Below are 12,002 nucleotides of genomic sequence, written 5' to 3'. Positions count from 1 at the left end.
ATACTCTAAACATCTGGAAAGAGGAATGGTGTACACTGGTTCATAGAAAACATCACCTAAGCTACAGTAGGACTTTGACTTTCTGAGGCCATTGTATCTAATGCTTGTATATTGTGAATAAAATGTACATATCAGTAACACATAACATAAAATATTTTGATACATGCAGAAATATGCTGCATCTTAAGATTTTACAATTGTATTAATTGTACCATGACAGTCTCTCCTTTGCATAATACGTACCTGATTCATCCATGGATCGAGGCTCTAAAAATGAAGAAAATGCTAATATATATTTTATCGTATGAAATCAGAGCTTTCTGTTCTTCATGCAGCCTTCTAAAAAACTTCCTCTCAGTTTTTTGTATTTTTATACTTTAACAGTTTTCAAAAATGCTTCCATTTATTAACTTCAAGTGAAAATGTACTAATAAACTAATACAAGAGAATTGAGGTAAATCACAGAACTAAGAGGAATGTACATTATTCCGACACACAGTAAAAGAGGGAAGGTCTTGGTCTTACTCTTCTGCAGGATCCTGAAGTCAGGGGAGTCCTCCATGACAGTTCCTTCTCTGTACCAGTCCACCTTGGGGGACGGGACTCCTTTAACACGGCACTCTAGCACCACCAGCTCGCTCTCCGATGCCAACAGGTCCTGCAGACTCTGAGGGGCCAAGTAGAGTGCACAGCCATCATAAGTTTATTATCATCACACACAAAACATGCAGTTTCTTAATTAAGTACATGAGCTTTAAAAATGTACCATATGTCATATTTTGTTCGAAGTTTGATGATGAAGTTGACATTGTACAGGTCTTCTAATTATTCATTGTATGGATATAATATTAGCGGGGTACCTTTGTGAAAACAGGGGCAGCCATAATAGGCCTCCCGTCTAGACCTTGAGGATAGATGTCTGGACTTAGAGTATAGCTGTCTCCATTTAGGTTCTGAAAACAAAAAGGATTTCATCAATTCAAGTGGAACTGACATCGTTTTAACTACTTTGCAGAAATGACATTAAACAAACACAATCATACAAACACAATCATAATATCGGTCTAAAATATCAAATTCACATTTTATGCTTCAAAACCAACTTTTTAAGAGTTTAAAAAAAATAGGTAATATTTGACAAAAAAATGTAATTGTAGCTAGCTAGCTATCTAGCAACTGGACTGATGTCAAGTTATCACTAGGGGCCTCATAAGCATTCCGTACGCACAAAATATGCCCTAAAACACGCATGCGCCAGTTGGCATTTATAAAAACTGAAGTTATCCTTCCGCAAACTTTAGACCATGCATATGCATGCTCTATTAGATGGCTATTTTAATTTCATTGTTTTGATCTGAAAGTGAGCGCGGTTTATAACATACAGTAGAATTAAACAGGTGAACAGACAGTTGATATTTTGCATTGAAGCGTGTAGGCTACCACTGTAGTTCAAAAATAAATCTAAGTAGACAATGTTTCAGAATTCGGGTGCAGTGCAGCATATGGGTTTGGAAAAAGTCGGCTAAATGCCAAACATTATTGAATTCAAACGATCTGTTACAGGTTGATAGCATTTTGCAATTGTTTTTGTCTATCAGAAACAGTCAAATACAGCAAATGTCACTGCAAAAGGAAACGTTCTGCCAGAACCTCCAAAGACATTTGATCGCAAATTCGCAATTGCTATTTCATTTAGATACCGTCTTGGTCGAATTCCATTACTTCTAAAGTATACACAGTTTTACAACTGGCTTGATTTATAATGGGAAACGTATGGCGAGTGCCAAGTTTATAAATCTCAATAGTTTTGTGCATGTGCAGTGTTTTCAGGGGGCTCATTTATAACAGTTATGTATTTCACACTTAATATTTGAGTGCGTCATTTCTGAAAATACTGCTGTCTTTGGAGGTGATGGCAGAATGTTAATCTTTTGCAGGGACATTTGCTGTAGTCCTAGGCCATTTGACAGACAAAATATCTGTGGGATCCATTTCTGAAATGTCTGCACATGTGCACAAATATTGAGATAAATAAACTTGCCGCACGCCATACACACTTATGTTCTCCTTTATAAATCAGACCTGCCATAAAACTATGAGCACGTGAACGAGCATTAAAACTCTGCCTGGAAAACGCCCTCCATTCACCTTTTTAGAGAGTTGGGCCAATAACCGGAAGGTTGCTGGATCGAATCCCCGAGTTGACAAGGTCTCTGGGACAGAATATCTGTCGTTCTGTCCCTGAACAAGGCAGTTAACCCACTGTACCCCGGGCGCCGAAGACGTGGATGTCGATTAAGGCAGCCCCCTGCACCTCTCTGATTCTGAGGGGTTGGATTAAATGTGGAAGACACATTTCAATTGAATACATTCAGTTGGACAACTGACTAGGTGTCCCCCTGTCCTTATCCATTTCATGTAAGACATAACCTTTCAACCTGCAAACATTTCTCTCCGCCAACAAGAGGGGTGTGAACAGTTTGTGTCATGAACAGTGCTTGTGCCGATAGAAATCGACGTGCATGGGATGATTCGAATGCTGTAAGGGAGGTCTGAGTGAAAAAGTTTGGGAACCCCTGCTGTATAGGTGTGCACAGAATGAAAATGTCACTGCAAAATATCAAAACAAACTAAATGCACGTTGCCTATAGAGCGAATGCCTGCGCATTCTGCAAGAGTGATTGTATATTCAAAACAATTTAGGCTAGTAGGCTAAAGTAGGCTAAATGCTACAGCCCACACTTCTATGCGAAAGACTAATTGTTGTTCAATATTTAGTTCATCAACATTGGGTTTCTATGTCCTGCCTTGGTATAGGCTCTGATATTAAATAGGTAATGATGTCGCACAGCAACACTGTAGCCTACCCTTATTGTCAACTATTTTACATAAACTAGCTTTACTGGCTTGGCAATTTAAAAAAAAACTGCAGTAATTTATGCTGTGCTGGCAATGATTGTGTGTATTTCTATAGGATAAAACAATGGCCAATTGTTGTCGACCTGTCAGCAGAACATTTGAATTCAACAATGTTTTGCATCAACCTTTCCTCCAACCTAAATATGGACTGTCCGTGAATTCTGAAACAATTGCAGTATTTACAGTAGCATATATATAGGCTTATTTCAATGTCAACTGTTCACCTGTTAAATACGACTGTACATTATAGCATAAACCGCGCTACCTATGGGATTGCAAAACTTGAAATATACAGTAGCCTATCTATACTAGGCCAATTAAATGAGAGATGTGCATGGTAATCTGTTGTATGGCTACTTCAGGAATATGAACCCATCACGGCCACAAAATGAGGAATTTACTTTCCCATTCATATTACTGTAGAATTTTCACAAATACCGGACTCTTGTCATTTCCAAATGTTTTATGGATGTATGAAAACATGAAGATTAGCATATCTACGTGTGCTAGCTTGTCACACACAAAACAAATGCATCATATTCTTCCTGAGGGTGTATATGAACAGATCTTAATACCATTTAATGTTACTAAATTGGTGTCAGTTCCACTTTAAGCAAACACAAATACACATGATTGTCAAGTACTGTGTGGGTCTTGAATAAAGATTACTGAGCATAAAGGAAAGTTTTTGACACATGTAATATTTCAGATATCATTCATTTACATTGAAATGTTTGCAGGATATTCAGGAGCCAGAGATTGAGAAGATTATTACCTCAGCTAGAGTCATCTGTACCGCAGCAACCTGGGCAGGCAGTGTAGAGGAGACCACCTGGGTCAGCGGTAGTGCCGTGGTAGAGACTGTCTGTGTCGGTAATGGTGTGGACGTCACTGGGACACGTGGCGGTGTTGGCAGTGACAGAACTGACGCCGTGTCCACAGGTGGTAGATCTAGAGTAGAAACTACCTGGACAGGTAACTGTGCTGACATCTCCTGGGCAGGGACCAATGTAAACGCCACCTGGGTGGATGGTGCTGTTGTCACCTCCGTAACAGGAAGGACATTAGTAGTTACCTGGACAGGTACAGATGCAGTGACTACCTGGCTAGAAGGCAGTGAGGTGGCCTCCTGTGGCTGTTCTTCAGTGCAGATGGTTGCGTCATCCACACACAGAGACACAACACTGACCACTGGAGGTAAAGATTGGGCACCCGGCTGAGCTCGGGTCCTCTGTAGTCTTTAGGTTTACAAGAGAAACAGGATACATTGTTACTAACTAGGTCCCACTGGGCTAAAATGATTTTTAAAGTGACATACAGTTCATTCAGGAAGAATTCATATATCCCTGGACTTATTCCACATTTTGTTGTGTTACAGCCTGAATTCAAAATGGATACAATTGTTGTTTATTTCTTCATCCATCTACACACAATACCCCATAATGACTAAATTAAAACAATTTGTGGAAATGTATTGAAAATGAAATACAGAGATATCTCATTTTACATAAGTATTCACATCCCTGAGTCAATACTTTTTTTTTTTTTCTTTCTGGGTAAGTCTCTAAGACCTGTCCACATCTGGATTGTTGTTGATCATTGCTAGAGAATCATTTTCAGGTCTTGCCATAGATTTTCAAGTAGATTTAAGTCAAAACTGTAACTTGGCCACTCAGGAACAATCAATGTATCCTTGGTAAGAAACTTCAGTGTGGATTTGGCCTTGTGTTTTTTGTAATTGTCCTGCTGAAAGGTTATTTAATCTCCCAGTGTCTGCTGGAAAGCAGACTGAACCAGGTTTTCCTCTAGGATTTTGCCTCCATTTCTTTTTTATCCTGAAAAACTCCCCAGTCCTTAACAATTACAAGCATACCCATAACGTGATTCAGTAACCACTATGCTTGACAATATGGAGAGTGGTCCTCTATAATGTGTTGTATTGGATTTGCCCCAAACACAACACTTTGTTTTCAGGCCAAAAAGTGAATTGCTTTTTTGCAATAATACGTTAGTGCCTTTTTTGCAAACAAAGGCATGTTTTGGAATATTTTTTATTTTTTACAGGCTTCCTTCTTTTCACTCTGTCAATTAGGTTAGTACTGTGGACAATACAATGTTGTGGAGCCATCCTCAGTTCTCCTACCACAGCCATTAAACACTAACTGTTTTGAAGTCACCATTGGCCTAATAGTAAAATCCCTGAGCGGTTTCTTTCCTCTACGGCAACTGAGTTAGGAAGGATGCCTGTATCTTTGTAGTGACTGGGTGAATTGATACATCCTCCAAAGTGTAATTAATACATTCACCATGCTCAAAGGGATATTCAATGTTTGCTTTTTTTTACCAATAGGTGCCCTTCTTTATGAGGCATTGGAAAACCTCCCTGGTCTTAGTGGTCGAATCTGTTTGAAATTCATTGCTCGACTGAGTGGCCTTATAAATAATTTTATGTGTGGGGTACAAAGATGAGGTAGTCATTCAAAAATCATGTTAAACACTATTATTGCACACAGAGTCCATGCAACGTATTAAGTGACTTGGTAAGCATATTTTTATTTTACTCCTGAACTGATTTAGCTTGTCATAAACAAAGGGGTTGAATGCTAGTGACTCATGTCAGCTTTTCATTTTATATTAATTTGTAAAAAAAAAAATCTAAAAACATAATTCCACTTTGACATTATGGGGTACTGTGTGTAGGCCAGTGACACAAAATATCAATTTAATCCATTTTAAATTCAGGCTGTAACACAAAAAGTTTTGGAAAAAGTCAAGGGGCGTGAATACTTTCTGAAGGCACTGTATGAGCTACACTGAGAGGCCTGTTACATTGCAGAATGTAAACCTTTGAGCTTGCTTTTACTACCCAATTAAATGTTTTCTAATGATATTTTGAGTAGAGGAAGAGTAGAGTACTCACTGTGCAAGTTCAGAATGTTGTTCCCCCTCCGAATCTGTAGAGGAGGCACCTGTATAAAATATAAAAGAGGGTGATATGCAGCACACTAGTAGGGATGATCTTAGTATGATTGTCTATATTAATGTTTTAACTTAAAATTAAACATTTGTACCAGAGGAGATACTCATTAAATAGCAGTAATACTTTTTAGGTTGTATAGTAAGTATTTATGTGACGATGCACTCTAGATGGGTCACTTGACTTGAAGGTCGAAACTCAATGGTCACCTTCGACGTAGATTTCGGCCGACGTAGAGCCTGTGCCGTAGAAGTTGGATGCAAAGCAAGAGTACCGCCCTGTGTCTTCCTCGAATGCCTCGGCAATGGTCAGAGAGTGCAACTCGCCGTTGTTGATGATCTGAATGTCAGGGCAGTTCTCCAGCTCCTTCCCCTCACAAAACCACCTGGAAAGCCACACAATACATATGCTCCTTTTAGTGTCATTACATTAGCTCTTCCACCCATTGTGCGTAATCGCTGTATAACATCTAACTGCTTCCAACTTCAAAATATACACAGAGTGTACAAAACAGTAGGAACACAGAGCCCTTTTGACTTCATTGCTTCCCAGAGTTGTGTCAAGTTGGCTGGATGTCCTAGGGTGGTGGATCATTCCCAATACACACAGGAAACTGTTGAGCGTGAAAAACCCAGCAGCGTTGCAGTTCTTGACACACTCAAACTGGTGCGCCTGGCACCTAATACCATACCCAATTCAAAGGCACTTAAAACTTTGGTCTTGCCCGTTCACCCTCTGAATGGCACAAATACAAAATCCATGTCTCAATTGTCTCAAGGCTTAAAAATCCTTCTTTAACCTGTCTCCTAAAAAATATCTACAATGATTCAAGTGGATTTAACAGGTGACATCAATAAGGGATCATAGCTGGATTCACCTGGTCAGTCTGTCAGGGAAAAAGAGCAGGTGTTCCTAATGTTTTGTACACTCAGTATAAGTTAAATGAAGTTCAAGTTGAGTGGACAAATATATATATATATATATTCTGTATTGGCAACTCTCTTCCAGTCATAACTCATTAGTGTATGTGGTGAGTGTCTTGACCCAGCTCCCTCCCATTACGTATGTTTGGTCAACGACAAGTAAGTGTAGCTACAATCAGGTCAGGGGAAGAAGTTCTGGTGAGCACTCTTACACTGTAAAACAAGCCGCAACCACCACACCACCTTACCATGCCAAATGAGCCCTTAGTTACCACTTGCTATATGCCAATAGTGATCGATGTAAAATCTAAATGAATAATGTTCTGAAGATGAAAAATATACACTACTGTTATATACCTGACTGTGACTAGTTTAAAACCACCTCAACTAACTTAACGATTTTCTATAAATACCCCCAAAAGTTTACAGATTTAATAGAGCAAAACTATTTCTAGTTTTGTATTCTCTACTACAATATTCAGTTAAAGATGTTCAAGTATGAATTTACAGGAAGTTGTCTTTCAGGCTTCATGTAAAAAAACGGCTAGTATTTCCAGTATGACATCAATGGAGTCCTTGATCTGCTAGAATGGCAACTCCATAAAGACAAATCAGAGATGATTTAACGGCCAAATACTAAACCTATATTATTGTACTAACTGGTATCCTCTCATACTCTGTGTACTGAAAAGCCGACCAGCCACCATGTCTCTGTACTGTAGATCTATTTTGGGAGGATGAGGCAATGTTGCAGTGTAAAATATATCAGATAGACATGTAGACAAGATCTCTTAGCAGAGTTCACCAGACATATGTATAAGTCAGCTACAAAGCCTTCAGACAGCTATGGGCCTAAACGATCCAGCATTAATTCATGTTCTGCATACACAAAAAAATACAAAATAAAGTTGAGACTATGCAGTCAAATATAAATACTCAGTGTTACAGAGTCCCCCTGCCGAGAGCGCTGTGGGACTAATTTCTAGCGTGTGTGTTATTGTTTATGTATGACTGGAGCTGTGCGGTCTGACTCTCACCCATCCTTACCCTTTCTCCCCCTCCGGTGAGAGATCGACATCTCCTCCAGCTCATGCCTTCAGCCAAATCAGACAATAGCCATGTGTCTCAACACCGTGCACGCTCTATAGCTATGCAGTCTCTCCAGGCCCTGATTGGCTAGCCAGCCTGACCCACACTCTCCAAGGGAGTAAATATTGTCATGCTGGGGGGTCATGTCAGGATGAGCCTGCAGGAAGGGTACCACATGAGGGAGGAGGATGTCTTCCCTGTAAGGCACAGCATGGAGATTGCCTGCAATGACAACAAGCTCAGTCCGATGATGCTGTGACACACTGCCCGAGACCATGACAGACCCTCCACCTCCAAATCAATCCCGCTTCAGAGTACAGGCCTCGGTGTAACGCTCATTCCTTCGACGATAAACGTGAATCCGTCCATCACCCCTGGTGAGACACAACCGCAACTCGTCAGTGACGAGCACTTTTTGCCAATCCTGTCTGGTCCAGCGACGGTGGGTTTGTGCCTCCATTGTTACCGGTGATGTCTGGTGAGGACCTGCCTTACTGCGAGGACGATCAGCTGTCCGTCCTGTTTCCCTGTTGCGCTGTCTTAGGCGTCTCACAGTACGGACATTGCAATTTATTGCCCTGGCCACATCTGCCATCCTCGTGCCTCCTTGCAGCATGCCTACGACATGTTCACACAGATGAGCAGGGACTCTGGGAATCTTTCTTTTGGTGTTTTTCAGAGTCAGTAGAAAGGCCTCTTTAGTGACCTACGTTTTCATAACTGTGACCTTAATTGCCTACCGTCTGTAAGCTGTTAGTGTCTTAATGACCGTTCCACAGGTGCATGTTCATTAATTGTTTATGGTTCATTGAACAAGCATGGTAAACAGTGTTTACATTTTTTACAATGAAGATCTGTGAAGTTATTTGGATTTTTACGAATTATATTTGAAAGACAGGGTCCTGAAAAAGGGACGTTTCTTTTCTTGCTGAGTTTATGTGCATGGGATGCGTGACTACAAAAACCATCCCCATGTACATGTCCATGTTTATCTTCTCCTGTGTGTGTTAACTCGTGGGCTGCTTTATTCCCCTCTAACCAGGGCCGGTGTCAGTGAGTCACAAACCAGTCAAATACGTAGAGACGGGTTGCTCTCTCTCACTCACTATTGGACAAAGTTTCAAATCAAACCAATCAGAATGCAATACACAGTATAAGCGGAGGATGTTCTGAATCCTTTTCTAGGATTGCAAGTCTGCTACCCAATCTCTAACAAACCAGCGAGCCTATCAAAAGGATTTGCTGGATAGTTCAGCAAAGGTTTGAGTTTATTCCAAGGGGAGGTGGTCCTCTTTGGTGTGCCCCCTAGAGAAGATGGAAAATCCCAATTGAGATTCTTATCAAGAAAGAGGATCCAGTGTCCAAAATATCCCTGATGCAATCACCCACTTTACTCCTGATGTGTGGCTGATACTTGGTCGCAATGTACATATAGGAGACATCACTGGAATGTACTGCCTAAGGTCCATCTGGCAAAGCATGTCAGTTCTAATGAGTAAGGGTCTAATTTGAAAGTATGAGTAGTAGAGTAGCTGGCTAATCTCTACGTAGACTGCCTGGCTGCTGCACCTGTCAAGGCTATTTTCCCTCCAGACTCCCGCCCTAGAGAGGAAAGCCCCCCCCAACAGAACGCCCCAAAGCCTAGGAAGGCTATGACTGGGTGTCCCAATTGCATACACACAATATTAAACAGACTGAGAATACGCACAATACCATTCCCTGACACACCAGAGCTACTAAATCCTAGGAGGTGATACAGAGCACACTTAAAGCTAGAATCCTTAATTGAAACAATAACAAAGTGGCCACCCTGCCTGTGTTTTGGTAAAAAAGTGGAGGCAGGGGCCTGGAGAAATGTAACCACTTTCAAATGAATAGACATATATGGATGCAAGGACTGACCATCCATGATATCAAAATGATAGTTGTAACCATGTTTTGAGGCTATACAGTGTTTGTTTACATTTACATTGTTCAAAAACATTGTAATAAAAAAAAGCTTGTATTTTGGGTTCTGATGGGGTACGACAGTTGAACTGAGCTCATGAGGCATTTATAAGATATGTCAGTGGGTATATATATAATTCATTTATACGTCAAAAATGGATGTAGCAACTAAGGATTCTAGTTTTAATACTGAGAGAACATAACCACGACATCAAGAACAAACCCAAGTTAACACACCAACTGACAGACAGCAACTGTGTACAGTGCCAAGCTCTAACAAAATGACATGACACATCATATGAAATACTAAGCGAAGAGGCAAAAGCTCCTTAATATATTGATAATGATAAAACGTCTAGCGTGGAGAGGGAGCAAAACATGAACTCATACACAAGCACAATACACTGACAATCTATAGAGCCTTAATACATTGACACAATACAAATAAATCAGACAGCATAACAGCACTAAGAACGGACATAAAACACAATATAACATTTCAAATACACACCTATCATATCAACTGTTTTACCAAATCCTACTTCCACGTTTCTAACAACTCAGCCAATTCCATTCCACCACAAGACACTAATGTGCCCAGTGCCACTGCCAGTCCCAAAACGGTGGAGAGAAACATCAGTGACCAGAGCGTGTCAGTAGGTTAGCATCGTCTAGTGAGACCTTCAGCTGGCCCCCGCTTATTCTGACCACTCAGGTGACCTCTCTCTGTCTATCAATTCAAGCAGGAATCTTTGACCAACGGTTCAAACTAGTACACCACATTCTGTTACTGTTATTTCTTGGCAAACAGGCCACAATCTGTGTTCAGATATTTAAGAACATTGTTATGAGCTGATAAAAACCCACTGACATTTAGAGTGCTGCACACAAACACTGCAATGATCTAATGTTACAGACATAAAACAGAACACACAGCACTTTGTCAGCTGTTTGCTAAAATCACCCGTCAAACATGCAGATCTCCCTTGACGTCTTAGAAAACGGAAAACTTTGTCTTGACTATCCCACACAGAGCATTGTCACAATCGACATATCTTATGACAAACACAGTGACAGTTGTATTGTATAACTAATAGCTGATCTATACTTAGGAATTGTGACACTTCTCTGAGTTTACTGTACCCTCTCACTAAAAGGACTGGAGTCCATGGGTATCAGTATGTAAATACCCGCTCAGTATCATGAATACCCCGAGGCATATCTGAATATTTGCAAATTCAAGCCCAAACAAGCAAATATTACCCTGAGATCATTTACAAAATACCTGTAAAAACAGATTTTCTTACTGGCCTTCTTTTCTTTGAAACAAAAGAAAGCTATACATTTCAAAATGTGTTTAACTGGTGTTCATATTCGACAATGTCAACAACATTCTGAATATCTTAATTGTCTCACTTTGCATCTTATTGCTCACTCACCCTTGATTCCTGCACTTCTTTCATATGTCCATTTAGATTGGGCCCCCGAGTGGCGCAGTGGTCCAAGACACTGCATCCCAAGACACTGCATCCTAGTACAAGAGGCGTCACTGCAGTACCTGGTTCGCATCCAGGCTGCATCACATCCGGCCGTGATTGGGAGTCCCATAGGGCGGCACACAATTGGCACAGCGTCGTTCGGGTTTGGCCGGGGTAGGCCGTCATTGTAAATAAGAATTTGTTCTTAACCTGACTTGCCGAGTTAAATTATTATTACTTATTTTTTTAAATAATGTCTTCAACAGTAAAATAATCAAATTGTACTCAGATCATGCTATGTGATGCGTAATCTCCTGTTTTCAGGCTCATACATTGCCTTCGGAAAGTATTCAGACCCCTTACAGTCTTAAAAAAAACTCAGCAATCTACTCACAGTACCCCATAATGACAAAGTGAAAACAGGTTTTTAGAATTTTTGCAAAGAAAAAAAAATAAGAAATACCTTATTTACGTAAGTATTCAGCCCCTTTGCTATGAGACTTGAAATTGAGCTTAGGTGCATCCTGTTTCCATTGATCATCCCTGAGATGTTTCTACAACTTGATTGGAGTCCACCTGTGGTTAATTCAATTGATTGGACATGATTTGGAAAGGCACACACCTGTCTATATTAGGTCCCTCAGTTGACAGTGCATGTCAGAGCAAAAA

General features: G+C 40.4%; 1 protein-coding gene across 2 annotated transcripts in view; it reads right to left on the bottom strand.

The window, feature by feature from the left end:
- Nucleotides 1-12,002, bottom strand: part of LOC139381606 (myopalladin-like) — a 44,449-nt gene that overhangs the window by 22,820 nt on the left and 9,627 nt on the right. For both annotated transcript variants that reach the window (XM_071125258.1, XM_071125259.1), the window contains exons 3-8: nt 6,106-6,281; nt 5,840-5,888; nt 3,695-4,157; nt 861-953; nt 526-667; nt 244-267 (exon numbers count right to left, since the gene is read on the bottom strand). In XM_071125258.1, coding sequence (XP_070981359.1) covers nt 244-267; nt 526-667; nt 861-953; nt 3,695-4,157; nt 5,840-5,888; nt 6,106-6,281 — 947 coding nt within the window. The remainder of the gene's footprint in view (nt 1-243; nt 268-525; nt 668-860; nt 954-3,694; nt 4,158-5,839; nt 5,889-6,105; nt 6,282-12,002) is intronic.

This window comes from Oncorhynchus clarkii, chromosome 23 (assembly GCF_045791955.1).
Source record: "Oncorhynchus clarkii lewisi isolate Uvic-CL-2024 chromosome 23, UVic_Ocla_1.0, whole genome shotgun sequence".
Taxonomy (NCBI): Eukaryota; Metazoa; Chordata; class Actinopteri; order Salmoniformes; family Salmonidae; genus Oncorhynchus; species Oncorhynchus clarkii.
Note: the sequence above shows the minus strand (reverse complement) of the source record. Positions and strands in the feature narration are given on the sequence as shown.